General features: G+C 46.3%; 1 protein-coding gene across 3 annotated transcripts in view; it reads left to right on the top strand.

Annotated features, from left to right (window-relative positions):
• The first annotated feature begins 652 nt into the window (after nucleotides 1-652).
• The window catches only part of MILR1 (mast cell immunoglobulin like receptor 1), a 213,733-nt gene continuing 194,609 nt past the window's right edge, over nucleotides 653-19,776 (top strand). For all 3 annotated transcript variants that reach the window (XM_078654343.1, XM_078654344.1, XM_078654342.1), the window contains exons 1-2: nucleotides 653-809; nucleotides 894-932. In XM_078654343.1, coding sequence (XP_078510469.1) covers nucleotides 770-809; nucleotides 894-932 — 79 coding nt within the window. In that variant the 5' untranslated portion in view covers nucleotides 653-769. The remainder of the gene's footprint in view (nucleotides 810-893; nucleotides 933-19,776) is intronic.

The raw sequence follows: 19,776 nt of genomic DNA, 5'->3' as shown, positions 1-19,776 counted from the left end.
TTATGTGCGTTGGACTCACTCAGACCTACTAGAATGCAGCATTACCAACAAAAGGGATGTCTCTAGCACATTTGTTAACTCTCGGAGTTACAGAAAACGCTAAAGACTGCAAAATAAAATCATGGAGTGTCTCTGTGCATTTGGCCATCCAATGCCTCACACTCCCATGTGGTGGGTCTAGTCAATTGCACTTTCTGCCTTCAGGTTCCACATCTGGGCTTCTATGTGCAGAAGAGTATTTTTTTTCGAGTAGCGTGGTCGCTGCTGCACTGTCCCCACAATAACATCTTGAAGGAGCCACCAGAAGGGGTTGTAATGTAGCCTGTAACCAGCATTTTTTTTAATACAAAGAGGGCTCTGGTGACATCTTACTTTGGTCTGACATGCACCTCCTACCAAGTGCAAAATAGAGTGTATGCATCAACTGACCAATGAAAGTTTTGTGAAGGCCGGTCTTCGGTATGTCATAGTCATTGCAAGGTCACGTTCTATACATTAAAACGTCAAGGGCTGGAAAAAACGAGAACTCCCATTGCCCTTCCCTTGCTGCAAAAACTGCTTAGCTCGAGCCGTTTCCTTTAAAAGTCTCAAACAAACATTATAACTGTTGCAGCTCGTGCCACTCTTAGTTCACTTCCTCGTGAAAGAGGAACATAGGCACACTCATCCCTACCTGCCACCACATTCTGGTCCTTCACGCGCCCGCCGCGTCGGTCCTGGCACGCTCCAGCCGCGTCGGTCCTTCACGCGCCCGCCGCGTCGGTCCGAGATGGCTCCAGCTTTAATCATTCCTCTGCTCCTCATGAAACGTAAGGAGCGCCCGCGCCGCGTCCGCGTCTATGACGTTGCACAGCCCCTCCGCTCATATAAACTATATGCGTTTTATTTTTCAGTTCTTTCAGTTCAGACAACGCGGGAACAGCCATCCGATGGTAAGTCACTCCACATTTCTGAGCGTGTTGATTCGTAGTAAGATCCTGCAGCTTCATTCCCATAAAACTAGTCCTATAATGGAGGAAATTATTTTATGTGGGTTTAAATAGAGGATTTCAAAAACCACCAAATTTTAAAGATTGCTCTTTGTATTCATTGAAAGTATTTATGATAAATGTTTATGTGGCATAAGCGTAGACATCTAATTGCAAATGTATGATAGTGTATAGTTTTTAGTTGATAAAACTCGCTTTTTAGAGATTTTGTAACATTTTAGTCGATACGCTTTTAACTATCTAACATGTATGTAATATTGCTATGAACTATCATTCCTGAATACTGCTTTTTTTTAACTGTCTTCTCTACTCTTTTATGGTAAAATGCCGAAATAAAGATATATGAAATGATAAATGTTTTTCTTAAAGTTATGTGTTCGCATTGTGTATGAAAAAGAGTAGGTAAAGAAATATGATAAGGGTTTGTAGCAGCAGAAACAGCACTCGGGCTCCACTCAGTTTCATGCTTTTTCAAATCATTTACCACCACCTTCTGAGCAGCTTTAGTAAAATCGATTCCTAAATAAGTGGGCACAGTGTGGTAGCGCTCTAGTGTTTCTAGAGCGGAACAGGAAGCTGTGAGAGAGGAAGCGGAAGGCGGCCATATTGTTTGCCTGGCGCCGACCGCGAGCAACAGCTAAGCCCCGGCGCTCCGAAATAAAGATTTAATTAACTACACAAGTCTGGTGCTTTACATCTTTACAATGGCGACGAGTCGGGATGCTTAAATACCCGAACGCTCACGAGAACCCAGCGAGCGCACGCATCTAGCGTGAGACACCGAAGGATCGACGGAGCGCGGCAGAGGAGCCCAAGCAGAGCGGCAAAGTGGCGCGAAAGGGAACCAGCACACCCTCAAGCCAGGGGGGGAGCCCAAAACTGACACCAGGGCCCAAAAACGGATTCTGCCCAGTGGAACCGCACCCAGAAGGGGAAGAGTGCACAGCAGGGCATCAGAGGACAACCACAGAGAGACATCAAGGTACCAAGCTCAATACATCACTGTGGGCCCTCGTTAGTGTCCAGGCACCAAAGCAAAGCGGCGCACGCTGGCGGAGTCTGCAGGCCCATCGTGTCCAGGGACAGGAGGCAGCTCGCAAGCAGCATCTATCACCACAAAGGGTGGACTAGGGGAGGACAGCGAGGGAGAGAACAAGGAGGACGACGGAGGGGAACAAGACGCCCCGGGAAGTCCGGCCAGACAAACAGTCACTGTAGCTAAGGTCAGGAGGAACGCCCCAGCCATGGCCAACCAGAGCACGTCCCTCACCCAACTAGTCCCATTCCTAACGAAAAGTGGGGAACCGGAAAGAAAATGGGAAGACTGGAAGAGGTACTTCCTTAATTATCTGGAGGCACTGGAAGAGGAAGGAGACACCCAATTTACGAGCAAAAGGAAAAAGAAGATTTTGCTTCATAACTTAGGTCCAGAAGGGCTCAGGATATATGACACCATTGTGAAAGGTGAGAGAGCCGCAGGGGACCCTGAGGTGTTTGATCATGCCATCGAAGACTTAGAGGCACATTACAGGCCTGTGGTGTGTGTCGCCATTGACAGATTCAACTTCTTTCAGAGGAAGCAAAAAAGCGGAGAGTCTGTTGACGAGTACGTCGTAGCACTGAGGAAGTTAGCTCTCACGTGCAAATTTGGGGGACTGCATGATGAACTCATCAGGGACCAGATTATTATGCACACTTCCAGTTCCCACATACAGGAGAAATTGTGGGTGAATGGCGACGCTCCACTCAAGGAAATCTGGGCGATGGTCAAGAAAGCCGAGCTATCGAGAAGGTGTGCTCAGGCAGAGAAGAGAGACGCCCAGGAGTCGCAAACTGTATGTAAAGTAATGGCGCCAAATAGAAACGATCGTTGGAAGCAGAATGAGACACGGAAGAACCAGGGAGGAAATAGAGCTGATTTCTCCGCCAGATCACAAGCGGATACCAAGTCACACAAAACAGGAAAACCCCAATGTTACAGGTGTGGTAGCAATGCCCATCTGGGAAACGACAAGGCGTGCCCCGCCTTCAAGGCCAGATGCTCATACTGCAACATCTTTGGACACTACGAGAAGGTGTGTCGCAGGAAACCGAAAAACGCCGTAGTGCGCTTGGTGGACCAAGATCAGCGAGACGATTCCAGCGATCAAGAAGACAAGGTGGAGGAAGAAGAATTCCTGTACATTGATGTCCAAATTTTAGAAATGGATGGTTCCAACTCAGATAGACCCCGGCTCGACATGCACATAGGGGGGAGTACCCCTGGAGATGATTGCAGACAGTGGAGCGCCTATATCCATCGTTCAAAGACGGGTATGGGAGGACAACTTTGCGTCGAGAATCAAAGAAACGCTCTTGCCCATGGATGTGAGACCGGTTACTTACACCGGACAAAAGATTCCCATGTTGGGATACTGTCCACTCATGTTTGAGTTTAGAGGCCGTCACGCACAGTGCAAGCTGTATGTCGCAGAGAGAGGCCCGTCCGTGCTGAGTTGGAAAGATCAAGGAGCCTTGGGGATCCAGCTCAACCCAGGTGGTATTGAGAAGATCCTACTCATGGACATGGAGGTCAAAGAAAATGTGCAGCTGTGGCAGACGACGTATCCCAAAGTCTTCAACGGACAGATTGGTGAACTGGGAAAATACACGCACCTCATCAAGCTGAAAGAAGGAGCGGTGCCGGTGGTGCACAAAGTGAGGAACATCCCGTTCCGCAGCAGAGAGGCCGTGCAGACAGAACTGGACAGGCTGGAAAGGGAAGGTGTCATCAGGGCGATTGAGAGCGCAGAGTGGCTTTCTCCCCTGGTTGTTGCCCAGAAACCAAACGGCAAGGTACGTCTCTGCGTGGACTTAAGGGAATTAAACAAGAACATTGTCATAGACAAATTCCCCTTACCGCGCATCAGTGAAATGTTGGCGAAAACAAAAGATGTCACATGGTTCTCCACGGTGGACTTGTCGTCGGCCTACCATCAAGTGAAGCTTCATCCGACGTGCACCCACCTCACATCATTTATAACACCGTTCGGGTGCTATGAGTTCGTGAGGATGCCTTTCGGCCTAGCTTCAGCCGCGGCGGTCTTCCAGAAGATCATGCACAAACTCTTGAAAGACCTGAAAGATGTCCTTTTCTTCCAGGATGACATTCTGGTAATGGGGAAGTCGAAGCAAGATCACAATGTAAAACTACACAAGGTGTTACAGAGACTGCAAGACAACGGGTTGACTGCTGAATGGACAAAATGCAATTTGGAAGTCCAATCTGTCACGTACCTTGGCCATGAAGTGAGCGGACAAGGAATAACCCCAAAGAAGACAAACATGAGAGCCATTAGGGAGGCGCCCACTCCGGAAAAGAAGGAAGATGTTCGGTCATTCCTGGGAATGGCCGAGTATTACAGCAAATTCATTCCTCATTTTGCAATGAAGACCCACTATATACGACAACTGCTCAAGGAAAGGAATAGATTCCAGTGGGGAAAGGAAGAGCAAAGGGAGTTCGATGCGCTCAAGCAAGAAATGGGCACAGCCATTCCCCTCAAGGGATTCGACCCAAAAGCAGAGTCCATTCTCACCACGGACGCCAGCGACCGCGGCCTCGGAGCGGTACTGATGCAGAGAGCAGAGTCAGGAGAGATGTCAACGGTCAGCTTCGCCTCTCGCTCGTTGGCGCCCAATGAAGAGAAGTTCAGCGTGGTGGAGAAAGAAATGCTGGCAGTGGTCTGGGCAGTGGAGAAATTTCGGCAATACTTGTGGGGAGCCAAGTTCCTGGTGAAAACCGATCACAAGCCCCTAGTTCGTGTCCTGACATCAAGTGGACATGATCATGCTACACCGAGAATCGCCAAGATGACCCTTCGGCTATTGGACTTTGTCTATGAGGTTGAGCACATTCCGGGGCCACAGAACAAAGTGGCCGACTTCCTGAGTAGGGCGGCAGCCATGGACGAGGCAAGGAGCGAAGAGAGGCAAGAGTGGGAAGGTTACATGGTAGCCACCATCCAAGACACTGAGGAAGTGATAAGCGCCCAGGACTGGGAAGAGGCCTACAAGGAAGACACAGACCTAGAGGCCGTGAAAGGATACGTAGTCCATGGATGGCCAGAGAAGAGACACTTGAAGGAGGAACTGAAGAGATACTGGGAGGTCAGAGAGGAACTGTCGTTGGCAGAGAACTCGGTGTTCCTACTCCGAGGTGACAAGGTAGTACCGTCCAGGAACATTCTGGAGCGTTTGATGTCCTTACTGCATGAAGGGCACCAAGGTATCACGAAAACGAAAGCTTTGGCCAGACAAGCATACTGGTGGCCTGCCATCGATGTGCAAGTAGAACGGCACGTGCGCACATGCGAGTCTTGTGCAAGGTCAGACAAGTCCCAGAGCATGATGAGACCGCCTTTGGGAAGATTTCCGATTCCGGATGGCCCATGGGAAATGTTGTCAGTGGACATAATGGGGCCAGTCCTAGACAAGGAGGGTACTCAGAAGTACGTGGTGGTTGCAATCGATAAGTATTCCAAGTGGCCCGAACTACAAGTCTTGGAACGAGTGGACACCGAGGCGGTAATACGTTTCTTGCGTGCCACATTTGTCAGTGAAGGCATCCCAAAGATCATCATATAACGTGCTGGACCCAGCTAATATGATTCCATCAGACACAAAGACATACTCAAGTCCAATCAAGTTGGTGTTGCCAATAGGTTATAAAGCATATATACCTATAGAACGCGGTATGTGTTCATGTGTGACCTAGCGCTAGTAATTCCAAATTACCATAGTCCTGGATGATGCATTTACCTAATGATATTAAGCATCAAAGCCATTAGTAATTACCTAAAGATGCATAGGCTTCACGGGCCGTCATAACTAGACAGCGCAAGGTTCCTCAACCTAACCACAAGACTCCACAAAACGAGATATCCATTCCTACTCTTACAAGTTCAAGTTAACTTCAGCGAGACAAGCAGGGAACTAACCTGTCCGTCGGTGACTCGGATGGTGACCCGAGCGGAAAAGGAGGTGTAGGAGAGGCCACTTGCCTCGTTTATATAGCTGCCTTTCATTTAAAGAAGTAGCCACAATCGCCATTGCATACCGGCAGACTGTAGCGTGAACGGCGAGACACCGCTCACACGCGCATGCGCATTAGCGCATTACAGATACAGAGCGTCAGCGCGTGCAGAGAGACACTGCTCTTGCGCACATGCGCCGCGACATGGAGCTCACAGACAGTGATGAAAGATTCGTTACTGTCTGTGAAATGATTAAAGAGCACAAAGTGACAATTAATGGGGACAATGGTCCCAAGGGTGCGGGTCGAATGAACGACTCCCGATCTCGATATTAAGGCTTTTCCCACTCTAAGAGCTCATATTGAATAGTCAATAGGGTCGTGAAAGCACCATAAGTATTCGTTTATGTCAGATTAGGACCATATGTAAGTGTCCTACGCCCAATGAGTGTTAAAAAAGGAAAGGGTGGATGCGGTCTTCTCGAATGGAATCCAGATGTGGTGGAGGGGCTAGAACCCCGAGGTGCAGTCAGAAAAAATTGTAATCTCTGTGGAATCACTATAAGAGAATCATCCACAAAAGACTGCTTATCCTGTGGAGTACTGAATCTCCAGGTGATAACTCGTAGTAAAGTTATACAGGGTCACAGTTAGATAAGGCAAAGGATGGCCCATAGATAGTAGGTGCCAAAAATAGGGTTTCTCAGAAAAAGGGGTTACATTCACAATTATGTTAGGTGAGCCTTAAAGGATGCAACCAGAGGTGCGTTGCGTCCATTGACAAAAGTGACCCGCAACTAAAAAGTTGCTCATAATACTAACAACAAAACAGGTATGTGGAGGGTCAAGGGGATATTTAATGACCTGTCTGCTCATACCCCTTAATACAACATATAACCAACAAAGAAGAGCAGACCAGGTCAAGGGAATAGTGTGTAGCTGTACTAGCCAGGGTGCAATAAAAGGATGCGCGCAAAGACACATGATGGTGAAGATCACTGACTATATGAATCCCATCAGACCACCTTCGCGGTGGAGTTTGCGTCATGTGGGATATTTGTTGATCATTCCAAGACGCAACAGGCCTATATAGTGCCGATGCAGAAATGGATGTCAAAAAGATAGTCGTGATAATCATCATAAAGTGATATTTGACTAAAGTGCAGTGCCTAGAGGAAAGTAGTGAGATAAAATCAACTACATCGGCATTGTAAAGTATTCAAGTTGAACTCGATGTGTCAATGTTAAAAACACGCCGGGTAAAGTATTTACCGAAAGGCGCTGTGAAGAACGGTCGACATGTTTCAGCTCTAGGGGCTTTCCCCCAGCTTTCTTCAGGACCATAACAAAAAAAGGCTACTACAACCCAAAATGAGATGTTAAATCAAAACCCAATTATGTACTAAAAAAATGGGTACATATCTACCAGGAACCATCAAAGTTGAATGTCCACTGGAAGGAAAGGAGATCATCTTCTTCCTAGAAAATAGAGTTTGATTTACAACAACACCATATGTCGAGTACGCATCCAGATATAAACACACAGGCCGCACAGACAAAACACACTTGCATGAATAATTGACATTCTGCATTTATGGAAAAAAGCTTAATAGCTCAAACAACATGAGGCATTTCCGCATGATGCTACTCACCCAGCCTTGTGTGGGTGAAGACCTCACCTCACCCGGCAACCGCTCGGGAGTGTGAGACCCCGCTCTATAGTGTAGATAAAAGGAAACAATGAGTACCAACCCTATAGCTTCCAAGCCAATTGCTCTACACAGAAACCCAACATACGTGTGAAAGACCCCCTACTGTTCAAACCTCACGGACCTTACTTTAATGTGCACGGCACACGTGCTGGACCCAGCTAATATGATTCCATCAGACACAAAGACATACTCAAGTCCAATCAAGTTGGTGTTGCCAATAGGTTATAAAGCATATATACCTATAGAACGCGGTATGTGTTCATGTGTGACCTAGCGCTAGTAATTCCAAATTACCATAGTCCTGGATGATGCATTTACCTAATGATATTAAGCATCAAAGCCATTAGTAATTACCTAAAGATGCATAGGCTTCACGGGCCGTCATAACTAGACAGCGCAAGGTTCCTCAACCTAACCACAAGACTCCACAAAACGAGATATCCATTCCTACTCTTACAAGTTCAAGTTAACTTCAGCGAGACAAGCAGGGAACTAACCTGTCCGTCGGTGACTCGGATGGTGACCCGAGCGGAAAAGGAGGTGTAGGAGAGGCCACTTGCCTCGTTTATATAGCTGCCTTTCATTTAAAGAAGTAGCCACAATCGCCATTGCATACCGGCAGACTGTAGCGTGAACGGCGAGACACCGCTCACACGCGCATGCGCATTAGCGCATTACAGATACAGAGCGTCAGCGCGTGCAGAGAGACACTGCTCTTGCGCACATGCGCCGCGACATGGAGCTCACAGACAGTGATGAAAGATTCGTTACTGTCTGTGAAATGATTAAAGAGCACAAAGTGACAATTAATGGGGACAATGGTCCCAAGGGTGCGGGTCGAATGAACGACTCCCGATCTCGATATTAAGGCTTTTCCCACTCTAAGAGCTCATATTGAATAGTCAATAGGGTCGTGAAAGCACCATAAGTATTCGTTTATGTCAGATTAGGACCATATGTAAGTGTCCTACGCCCAATGAGTGTTAAAAAAGGAAAGGGTGGATGCGGTCTTCTCGAATGGAATCCAGATGTGGTGGAGGGGCTAGAACCCCGAGGTGCAGTCAGAAAAAATTGTAATCTCTGTGGAATCACTATAAGAGAATCATCCACAAGGTGGTCTGATGGGATTCATATAGTCAGTGATCTTCACCATCATGTGTCTTTGCGCGCATCCTTTTATTGCACCCTGGCTAGTACAGCTACACACTATTCCCTTGACCTGGTCTGCTCTTCTTTGTTGGTTATATGTTGTATTAAGGGGTATGAGCAGACAGGTCATTAAATATCCCCTTGACCCTCCACATACCTGTTTTGTTGTTAGTATTATGAGCAACTTTTTAGTTGCGGGTCACTTTTGTCAATGGACGCAACGCACCTCTGGTTGCATCCTTTAAGGCTCACCTAACATAATTGTGAATGTAACCCCTTTTTCTGAGAAACCCTATTTTTGGCACCTACTATCTATGGGCCATCCTTTGCCTTATCTAACTGTGACCCTGTATAACTTTACTACGAGTTATCACCTGGAGATTCAGTACTCCACAGGATAAGCAGTCTTTTGTGGATGATTCTCTTATAGTGATTCCACAGAGATTAAAAATTTTTCTGACTGCACCTCGGGGTTCTAGCCCCTCCACCACATCTGGATTCCATTCGAGAAGACCGCATCCACCCTTTCCTTTTTTAACACTCATTGGGCGTAGGACACTTACATATGGTCCTAATCTGACATAAACGAATACTTATGGTGCTTTCACGACCCTATTGACTATTCAATATGAGCTCTTAGAGTGGGAAAAGCCTTAATATCGAGATCGGGAGTCGTTCATTCGACCCGCACCCTTGGGACCATTGTCCCCATTAATTGTCACTTTGTGCTCTTTAATCATTTCACAGACAGTAACGAATCTTTCATCACTGTCTGTGAGCTCCATGTCGCGGCGCATGTGCGCAAGAGCAGTGTCTCTCTGCACGCGCTGACGCTCTGTATCTGTAATGCGCTAATGCGCATGCGCGTGTGAGCGGTGTCTCGCCGTTCACGCTACAGTCTGCCGGTATGCAATGGCGATTGTGGCTACTTCTTTAAATGAAAGGCAGCTATATAAACGAGGCAAGTGGCCTCTCCTACACCTCCTTTTCCGCTCGGGTCACCATCCGAGTCACCGACGGACAGGTTAGTTCCCTGCTTGTCTCGCTGAAGTTAACTTGAACTTGTAAGAGTAGGAATGGATATCTCGTTTTGTGGAGTCTTGTGGTTAGGTTGAGGAACCTTGCGCTGTCTAGTTATGACGGCCCGTGAAGCCTATGCATCTTTAGGTAATTACTAATGGCTTTGATGCTTAATATCATTAGGTAAATGCATCATCCAGGACTATGGTAATTTGGAATTACTAGCGCTAGGTCACACATGAACACATACCGCGTTCTATAGGTATATATGCTTTATAACCTATTGGCAACACCAACTTGATTGGACTTGAGTATGTCTTTGTGTCTGATGGAATCATATTAGCTGGGTCCAGCACGTGTGCCGTGCACATTAAAGTAAGGTCCGTGAGGTTTGAACAGTAGGGGGTCTCTCACACGTATGTTGGGTTTCTGTGTAGAGCAATTGGCTTGGAAGCTATAGGGTTGGTACTCATTGTTTCCTTTTATCTACACTATAGAGCGGGGTCTCACACTCCCGAGCGGTTGCCGGGTGAGGTGAGGTCTTCACCCACACAAGGCTGGGTGAGTAGCATCATGCGGAAATGCCTCATGTTGTTTGAGCTATTAAGCTTTTTTCCATAAATGCAGAATGTCAATTATTCATGCAAGTGTGTTTTGTCTGTGCGGCCTGTGTGTTTATATCTGGATGCGTACTCGACATATGGTGTTGTTGTAAATCAAACTCTATTTTCTAGGAAGAAGATGATCTCCTTTCCTTCCAGTGGACATTCAACTTTGATGGTTCCTGGTAGATATGTACCCATTTTTTTAGTACATAATTGGGTTTTGATTTAACATCTCATTTTGGGTTGTAGTAGCCTTTTTTTGTTATGGTCCTGAAGAAAGCTGGGGGAAAGCCCCTAGAGCTGAAACATGTCGACCGTTCTTCACAGCGCCTTTCGGTAAATACTTTACCCGGCGTGTTTTTAACATTGACACATCGAGTTCAACTTGAATACTTTACAATGCCGATGTAGTTGATTTTATCTCACTACTTTCCTCTAGGCACTGCACTTTAGTCAAATATCACTTTATGATGATTATCACGACTATCTTTTTGACATCCATTTCTGCATCGGCACTATATAGGCCTGTTGCGTCTTGGAATGATCAACAAATATCCCACATGACGCAAACTCCACCGCGAAGGTGGTCTGATGGGATTCATATAGTCAGTGATCTTCACCATCATGTGTCTTTGCGCGCATCCTTTTATTGCACCCTGGCTAGTACAGCTACACACTATTCCCTTGACCTGGTCTGCTCTTCTTTGTTGGTTATATGTTGTATTAAGGGGTATGAGCAGACAGGTCATTAAATATCCCCTTGACCCTCCACATACCTGTTTTGTTGTTAGTATCCCAAAGATCATCACCTGCGACAATGGTCCCCAATTCACTTCTGAAAAATGGATCGCTTTTACCAATAGAAACGGCATCGAAGTGAAGCACACCCCGATCTACCACCCGGCGGGAAACGGCCAGGTGGAGCGTTTTAATCGGGTGATAATGGGCACCATACAGGCAGCCATTGAAGATGGTTTGGACTGGGAGAAGGAGCTAGAAAAAATGATTTGGGCATACCGCATCACGCCAGGGAGCACAGGATACAGCCCTTTTAAGATCTTAAGAGGTAGAGAAGCCTTCACCAGAGACAACACAGCATGGAGGAAATTGGTGATACAGAGCAAGTGGTCACCGGCGGTGGTCAGAAAGAATCTAGAGAGAGCACAAGAAGTCTACACTGCTCATTACAATAAAAGACGAAACACTCGCAGTACAGAACTGGACAAGGGGGATTGGGTGAGGGTGAAGCTAGCCATCATGAAGAGAAAGGGGGAAAGCAAGTTTTCACCTCCCCTCAAAGTAGTGGAGCCCTATGCCCGGTCAGCCCTGCTGAGCGACGGAAAGATATGGTCTATGGACAGAATGGCAAGGTGCAGCAAGATACTGAAGTGGGAAGAGGAGACGGAAGAAGGAACAGAGCATGTCTTCGAGGAAGGAGAAAGTGAAGGTGGAGAAAGGCAAGGAGAGAACGAGGAGGGTGCAGAAGGACAAACAGTAGGTGAGGAAAGCGTGCGGAGAGAGACAACAGAAGGAGGAAGCAGAAGCGAAGAAGGTAGTGAGAAGAAGGCAAAGGACAGAGAAGCAGAAGGTACGAGAGAGCGGATGGAGCACAAGACGACAGGAGGAGAGAGAAAGGATGAGAGAGTGGAGACTCGAGCAGGAAGAAGAGTTAAGGTACCTGAGAGATTCAAGGACTATGAGATGGACTGGAAGTAAGACTTTTGTAAATTTGTTTATTGTGCATTAAGGGGGGAGATATGTGGTAGCGCTCTAGTGTTTCTAGAGCGGAACAGGAAGCTGTGAGAGAGGAAGCGGAAGGCGGCCATATTGTTTGCCTGGCGCCGACCACGAGCAACAGCTAAGCCCCGGCGCTCCGAAATAAAGATTTAATTAACTACACAAGTCTGGTGCTTTACATCTTTACACACAGGCCTGAGGGTATGGAGGGGTGGCGTGAGGAGGAGGAGGAGGAGTGACAGTAAGGAGAAGGAATTTAGAAAGGCTGGTGATGATGATGATATAAAGCTATAGACACAATACCGCGCTGTCCGTGGCCCGGGGGAAGGTGCGAGGGCTCCGGGGGCGGAGAACTGCGGCGGGGCGAGCTCCGAAGGCCTGGAGAGGACCGCGGCATGCTCAGTCAGCATCCTGCTGCAGCTCCAGGGGCGATGACGATAACACCCGGTCGTCTCAGGGGCGCTTCTGGAGCATCAATGCAGGGAAGCCCGGGGTCATGTCCCGAAGGTTCAGGGTACGAGATCTACCGCCGGACCAATGTGCAGGGAGGCCAGTGCAGGGTCCGACCCAGGGTCGTGTCCCGAAGGTTTTGGGAACAGGATAAACCGCCGGACTAGTATGCGGGGGCCCAGTGGAAGGTCCGACCACTGCTACGGCATCGAGGACCCAACGGTTTCCCTTGACTCATGAGCCGATCGAGATTCAGCCTCCGAGGCTTCAGGGGCGACAGGATCAACCAACAAACCACCGGACTAATCTGCAGGGGGGCCCAGTGTAAGGACCGACCGCTGCTGCGGCAGCGAGTTCCCAGTGGTTTCCCTTGACTCCGTTGCACCTTAAGAACTCACTGGGTCACTCTCTTGGACTTCTCTACTTTTGTCCTGCCCGCCATTTTGCTGCTGTTCTCGGACATTTTTCTCTGGAGCCTGACCCGCCATCTTGTCCATTCCCTTGTCCTTTACCCTCTTTTCCCCCTTGACGATCCACTGATTTGCCTTCTCTCCATACCCTTGTAACACTCCCACCCTCCCTTGGTGCTGTGACTACGTCCCCCCCTCTAACCCCCTTAATGGAACACTGCTCTCCTGTTTTTTTTATTTTTTATTTTGGCCTTAACCTGAGAAATTCTACTATTTGTATATACATGTATCTAGAGATAACTCTAACCACTAGTATATATAGTAGACCTGTACACTCTACCATTCCTAGGTGACTCTTAGAGTTTATCCATTTCTATCTCTTCCTTGAGTGACGTTACAACTTGTACATTTGCAATTTTTTCTTCTTGTATCTCTTCCTTGTGTGATTTTACCACTTGTACATTTGCAACTGTTTTCTGTTTGCATCTTTTATGTAACTCATGTAATCCTAAGTCCTTATGTATCGCAACTGGTTCTTATGTAAAGCGCTCTGACACCTTCGGGTAATGTTTGCGCTATATAAAATCGCATTAAATACAAAATACAAATTAGAACAAGCACAGATAAAAATATACCAGAAGGCTGAGGTGTGGAAAAAATGAATGCTTACAAATGTTTCTAGAAGCCCAAACGATTGTGGTCGACCTACAGAGAAAAGGGTAGAGCATTTCAGCAGCTAGGGGCTAAAAAAGAGAAAGGCAGGGCCACCGGAGGTGCTTGATTTCTGAATCTCGGGAATACGGAACATTATTTGAGAAGAATGCTGGCTTCAACCAGATTGAGGAGGAAACTAACTCATTTAGAATATATTTTCGGCTTAAACCCTGACAGAAGCAAAGGGTCTTTGGTTCGTGGTCTGTGACACTGCAGCTGCAGAGGAGATTGAAGAATAAGAGGAAAGGTGGCTTCCACATTCTGTATCAAGAATGCATGCACAAACCCATGCCTACAGCTCCTTCATAGCTTCAAGGCATTATGTCTCCTTCTCGCTGTGGAGAATGCATCTCTCACCCTCAAGCTGACAAGTTTGCTTAGGGTTGTTATTTAATGGTATATATTATACAGTATTTAATGAGCACTGCCTGGATACTATCAGTTTACATTTGGTGAGGGTGCTGACGCAGAATTCAATTTATACAGCAGCTTCACTGTCCTCATCGCCAGTGGTATAAATAACTGCCCTACTCTTTGCTCTCTGATGTACCAAAGTTGACTTTGTCAGAAATTATGACAGAAAAGCCAACCAGTCTAGTTAGAGTGCAAATATATCTGGCAGAGTTATCTCTATGAACGTCCACCATGAAAATGGAGATGGACCTTCTTTAAAAGGTAAGTTAGAGAAGCTGCTCTGTCTGCGCTGGCAGTGTATTCATACTTTGAGAGACATTGCGAGGGTCCATGTGTACTGGTGATATTTCCACCATCACTGACAAACATTGGAGGATTGTTTACTTTTATTTACCACCCTCAAAGAGGTTGCTTCCATGAAAGATACACCCCCTTTGGTGGAGAAACGTCCACTACCTTGGCAGCACCCTAAATTTCGGCAATAGTGTAATCAGGATGACATTTCCGCCAACATGGCAGATGGACAGTTTGCCCACAAACTTGTGATACTTCTGGTCACCCAGGCTATTTATAGCAATTTGTTTCTCTGTGGCTGTACGCAAGAGTGGTAGGTAGAATGGTGTCAGATGAAACACAAAACTAACTTTCCGTCTGGGAGTGGGTTGGGTAGTTCACCCCTTCAATATGTATGGTGAATGTTCCTACTGTCTGGTCATGACACTCAGCTCATGAGTTAACCGTGTGTACCATGTGGGAGTGTGATGAAAAATATCTGCTTCCCAAAGCAGTCAACATAACTCATCTCTCTGGCGCAGTGTCTGACAAAACTCTCCTGTCCATTGAGACAACTTTTTTGCCAGAAGAGTTTCTGTAAAGGTTCTAACTATTGCCAATCCAGCCCTACAAAGTCCTACATCCCAACATAAAAAGGAGACTTGACAAATAAAGCTTTTTTACTATGCCGAAACTCTGGATTCAGATCTCAACCCTTTAACAAATTGAATCTAAGATGCACAACTTCTTGCTGCCAAACAACTAAAACCCTGGTACTCTCTTCCAGCCCATATTAAAAGTATTCTTGTCAACTTTGCATTCTGCATTCCATCAGGACTTAGCTGTTACTTTATACCTTCTCCGTAAGCCAAATCTGGATAAAACTCCACTGTGTGCAGCCCATAATCTACTAAAAGGCACTAACTTTCTCATTGTCTCAGGTCGATGATTCAACATGGATTGACCTCTCACCTGCCTCTTGCAGGTCCTATGAGCTTTGCCAGATTCAATGTCAGATCCCATCAATTTTCTGACGCTCCTTCCTAGTACAATGGTGACAAAACTCAGCTGTTGAGTGCACTCAAATCGTCGCTTGCCTGAGAGTTAACCATCCATGGAGCTCTGAACACTGAACTCCTGCAATTATCTTTCACCTTAGGATCCCACAACACATTCAAACCCTCAAAAACACAACTCAAGCCTCTATGAAGCCAGCCTTGATCCACTGCCTCCATGTATACATTGGGTTTTCTTTTATCTCAAGTATTTACTGAGCTCCATAGTCAAATTGAAGAGTGCAGGATGCATGGATTCCAACACCATTTGGCACATGTACTTCATTTAACACCTCGGTACTTCCAGCAGTTTGCTGCGTAAGCAACAAGTGATGCTCAGTAGAATTTTCAGACACAGCGTTGTATAAGGGCACTCTGAAAGACCACATATTACCACTAAAATTCTATGACTAAGTACAATCCATTGATGCAATATGGCACTTTCAGCTGCTCGTAGCAGTGGTACATATCCCTATCCTACGTATTCTGAAAACATATCTTTGACACACATACATGACACACACACAGACACATACATACACACACCACACTCACACTTAGAACGTTTTCACAGTTGAACACTTTCCACCTCCTCCATATGCTTTTTATAGGTCAGACCCTGCACAAGCTCTCACCTCAGTATGTCTTCTGAATTAATGTTACCACCTAATGCCACATCAAGATTACACCCCCAAGACCGAAGCACAGCCTTGCTCCGTTCTCACATTGCTTTTGTTTTATTTTTTATTTTTTATAGCCACAAACATCAATACATTACAAAAGAACTACAAAGATAGACCGTTGAAAATCATTAGCATTAGCAATAGCAGAACACATAAGAGCATGAAAAAACTAAGAGGACAACTATATTATCAATATATCCACTTAATACATTGGATCCCTAATCCCACTGAAGACTGGACCATATCCTTTTAAATTTTAGCCAGGACCAAGGGCCTATAACTTTAGCTAATGCAATCTCCCTTTCATAAATTTCCTTTAGCAAAATCCAGAATTCATTAATGCTTGGACTCGTACTTTGAATCCAAGAACAGGCAATACATAGTCGAGTGCAGGCCTGAAATAATAGAAGCAAAGGGTTTCGTAAGACAACCCAGCTCGGAGAATGTTCCCAATACCCACACTTTCCTGTAAACGGGGTGGCATAGCCAACCCAGATCTCAAGGTAGAGAGTTATATTGCACCAAAATTGGACATGTAAGAAACATATGATTTAAATCTGCAGCATATTCATGCTCCGTTCTCACATTGCACATACTCAGGTAACACAAGCCGAGGCTCTTCCGTCCATACACAGTTGATAGTGAGATTGAAATACTGAAATCTGAGATTTAAGAGGTTAAAGAAGCCCATTGCTGGCATGGGCTGTGTTTGGGTTTATGCTGCAATAGCTGGTGTCAGGGAGAGAAGAGGGTTACTAACTACATTGTGCAAAACATTTTCAATATACATTTGCACATCATAAAATGTCAGATAAGCATTTAGGTATTAAGGAAAAAACTAAATCAGATTCAGAATGGCAGGTCTAGCATAGCTAAAGCAGGTGGGTGAGTGGTCGTGATACTTAAATATGCTCCAGGATATATGATGAGAGTCTGTATTTTTTATTTTATTTCCAAAGGGAGGGGTGAGATAAAGATTATTTTGGGATTTCCGGCTGGCTCTGATAAACCTGTGTTAGTTGGTTTGCATCAACAGCTTTTATAACAGCAAGGGATCAAATCACCATACGCTCTTCTGTCGTTGGTAATATTTATGTCTAGTATCCTCTTTCCTTAACCTATCTGAGTGTCAAAAATAAGAAGCTTTGAACAGGGTTTAGCTGTATTTGTGTGCCAAGAGTTAAGTAGGATTTTAGTGCCAGGTGGCTATTTATTTTATAAATATTATTTAAGAAACCTCTGGGTGCCGCTCGCAGCAGTGACCTCGGAACTTGGTGCTTTACCTGCATTGCTGTAACGGGACTGCGAGGACCAGCAGCCCCGTAATACCCTGCAGCTGTGTGCCTCTTCCCGCCCGCCTACCTGCCTGCATAAGACTCCTTGCGTACCCCGCTCCGTGGGAGCCGCTCGCAGCAGTGACCTGGGAACTTGGTGCTTTACCTGGATTGCTGTGACGGGACTGCGAGGACCAGCGGCCCCGTAATACCCTGCAGCTCTGTGCCTCTTCCTGCCCACCTACCTGTATTTATTTGGCCACGGCCACCGCTTCGCGGAACGGCTTGGGCGCGCGCCGGGCGAAGCCCGGGCCAAGGGCGGGCCCGTTCGAGAACGGTGAGGACGGGACGGGCTCACCCCTAAGATCTGCAACCCAGGTCAGTGTGCGTGGGTGTTGTAATTGGATGGCCTGATATTGAATCGTTACTATCAGCCATCCACAGGAGGAGTTGGATTTAATTTCATTAAACTCATGTCTCTTTTGACGGGCGGAAACGCCAGAAAATCCACTATTGGAGGGTCAGTCATAGGTACCTTGGACCAGTTTCTCGTAAGAGCGTCCTCTGTCGTAGCTCACGAAATTGAGCTGACAGAAAAAAGATTATCGTTGGATATTGCATTCGACAAAAGATCTTCTATGGGAAGTTTGGCCACGGTTTGCTCTCCAATCCCCCTATTGGCTCCAATACAAAAAATGCCTTATGCACACACTAGCAAAATCATTTACATTTGTGTCTCAATTAGAACAACATAGTATTGTAAGTCCAAAGACAACAGCATTAATCAAGATTCTTGGCACTATGTTTCTGTGGTTCTCAAAGGTTTAATGGTTCCACAACCAGCCGACACGTGTTTCGTCGCGTTAGGAACAGAGGGTTCGCGACTCCTCAGGGCTGGGAAAGATACAAAAATATGTACAGTAGAACATTTGACATGTTCTACACATTTCTGAATAAAGATACATAGCATCCATTCGTATACTTCTAGTTCAAAAGGATGAAATAAGTGTCCCCCGGTGAAATATTGTATTCTGCATGTCTGGCAACTCGGACATACTCTGGAGCGGTTAGAGGGTTTCCCCGCTCGCCAGTTGCACCTCATACACTTCTTAAACTGAGACACACTTTGCGTCTATTCCAGGCAGAGCGCCCAGTGACTTCTCTGTAAGCTAAATAACCCTGTTGTAGCCGAGTACCCCTATTGGCTCCATCCATTGTTATACCGGCTACCTCTATGGAGGGTGAGGGGAACCAGCTATTGCAGTCTGCTGGAAGCTTGCCATGCCACCCGGTAAGCGACACTCCTTCATTGGGTGTTAGTAATACCATTCCTAACACCATGCCCCTCAGGTCGCCGACATTTAGTGTCAAGACTCGATCTGCCTGCAGTTCTAAATCAGGGGCACTTCAACCAGTGGTGAGCTCGACGCAAAAAAGGAAGCAGAAAGGGGCACAAACGCAAGCAAAATGAAGAAAAGCAAAAATCATGAAAGCTAATGTAGCTTGTATAAGCACGACCCCAAATATCTCCACACAGCTCCGTTATATGCCAACCCATTGATGAAGCAGATACCCAATCGCCGAGCCCTGGGGATGCGCTACCTGATAAGTTGGGATCGGCTTTTTGGTCCAAGCTGGAAGCTATCTTTAAAAAGACATGTCTCCCAATTTATGATAGATTGGACACTATAGAAAGTAGACTTGTGTGTTTAGAATTATCGCTCGCATCGGTGCAGTCACGGGGTGGAAACTGGGCTAATTGGGTAATAGGTACACAAGCAAATTTGTTGGGGAATAGTGGGGTAATTGTTGACTTTACTGTTCCCCAGAATGGAAATAATATTGTTAATGCCATCGCTCCTGGTAGGGCTCCACACCTCTCTCCTCAACCCATTTCTAGTACATCGGTAGCATCTAATCAAACCACGCAGAGTGGTAGGGTAAGGCCAATAGAAGCCAGTGGACCAGTAACTCAATATCAACTGGTGAATAATTCCCCTCCAATGCCACCTATTAGAAGCCTACCATGTATCGACCTCCCACCTGAATCTGCCCCGTACGTGGTGGTCCTTGCGGGGGGTTCCTCATCTGAGTCAGGATAAAGGGGAGACGTACATGGAGCTTAAGAACAAATGTATTTTTTGGCTTAATTCCAACCGCCCACTACCCCCTCACGTATCTGCTGAAATTCTATTTGCTAGAAGAGTAGTTTGGGTGGGGGCGCGGAGAAGGGCAATTGAGGGGGAATGTGTAATTACCAATTTTAGGGACAGGAAG

The sequence above is a fragment of the Lissotriton helveticus genome, chromosome 7 (assembly GCF_964261635.1).
Source record: "Lissotriton helveticus chromosome 7, aLisHel1.1, whole genome shotgun sequence".
In the NCBI taxonomy this organism is placed as follows: Eukaryota; Metazoa; Chordata; class Amphibia; order Caudata; family Salamandridae; genus Lissotriton; species Lissotriton helveticus.
This window is presented reverse-complemented; position numbering and strand designations above follow the sequence as displayed.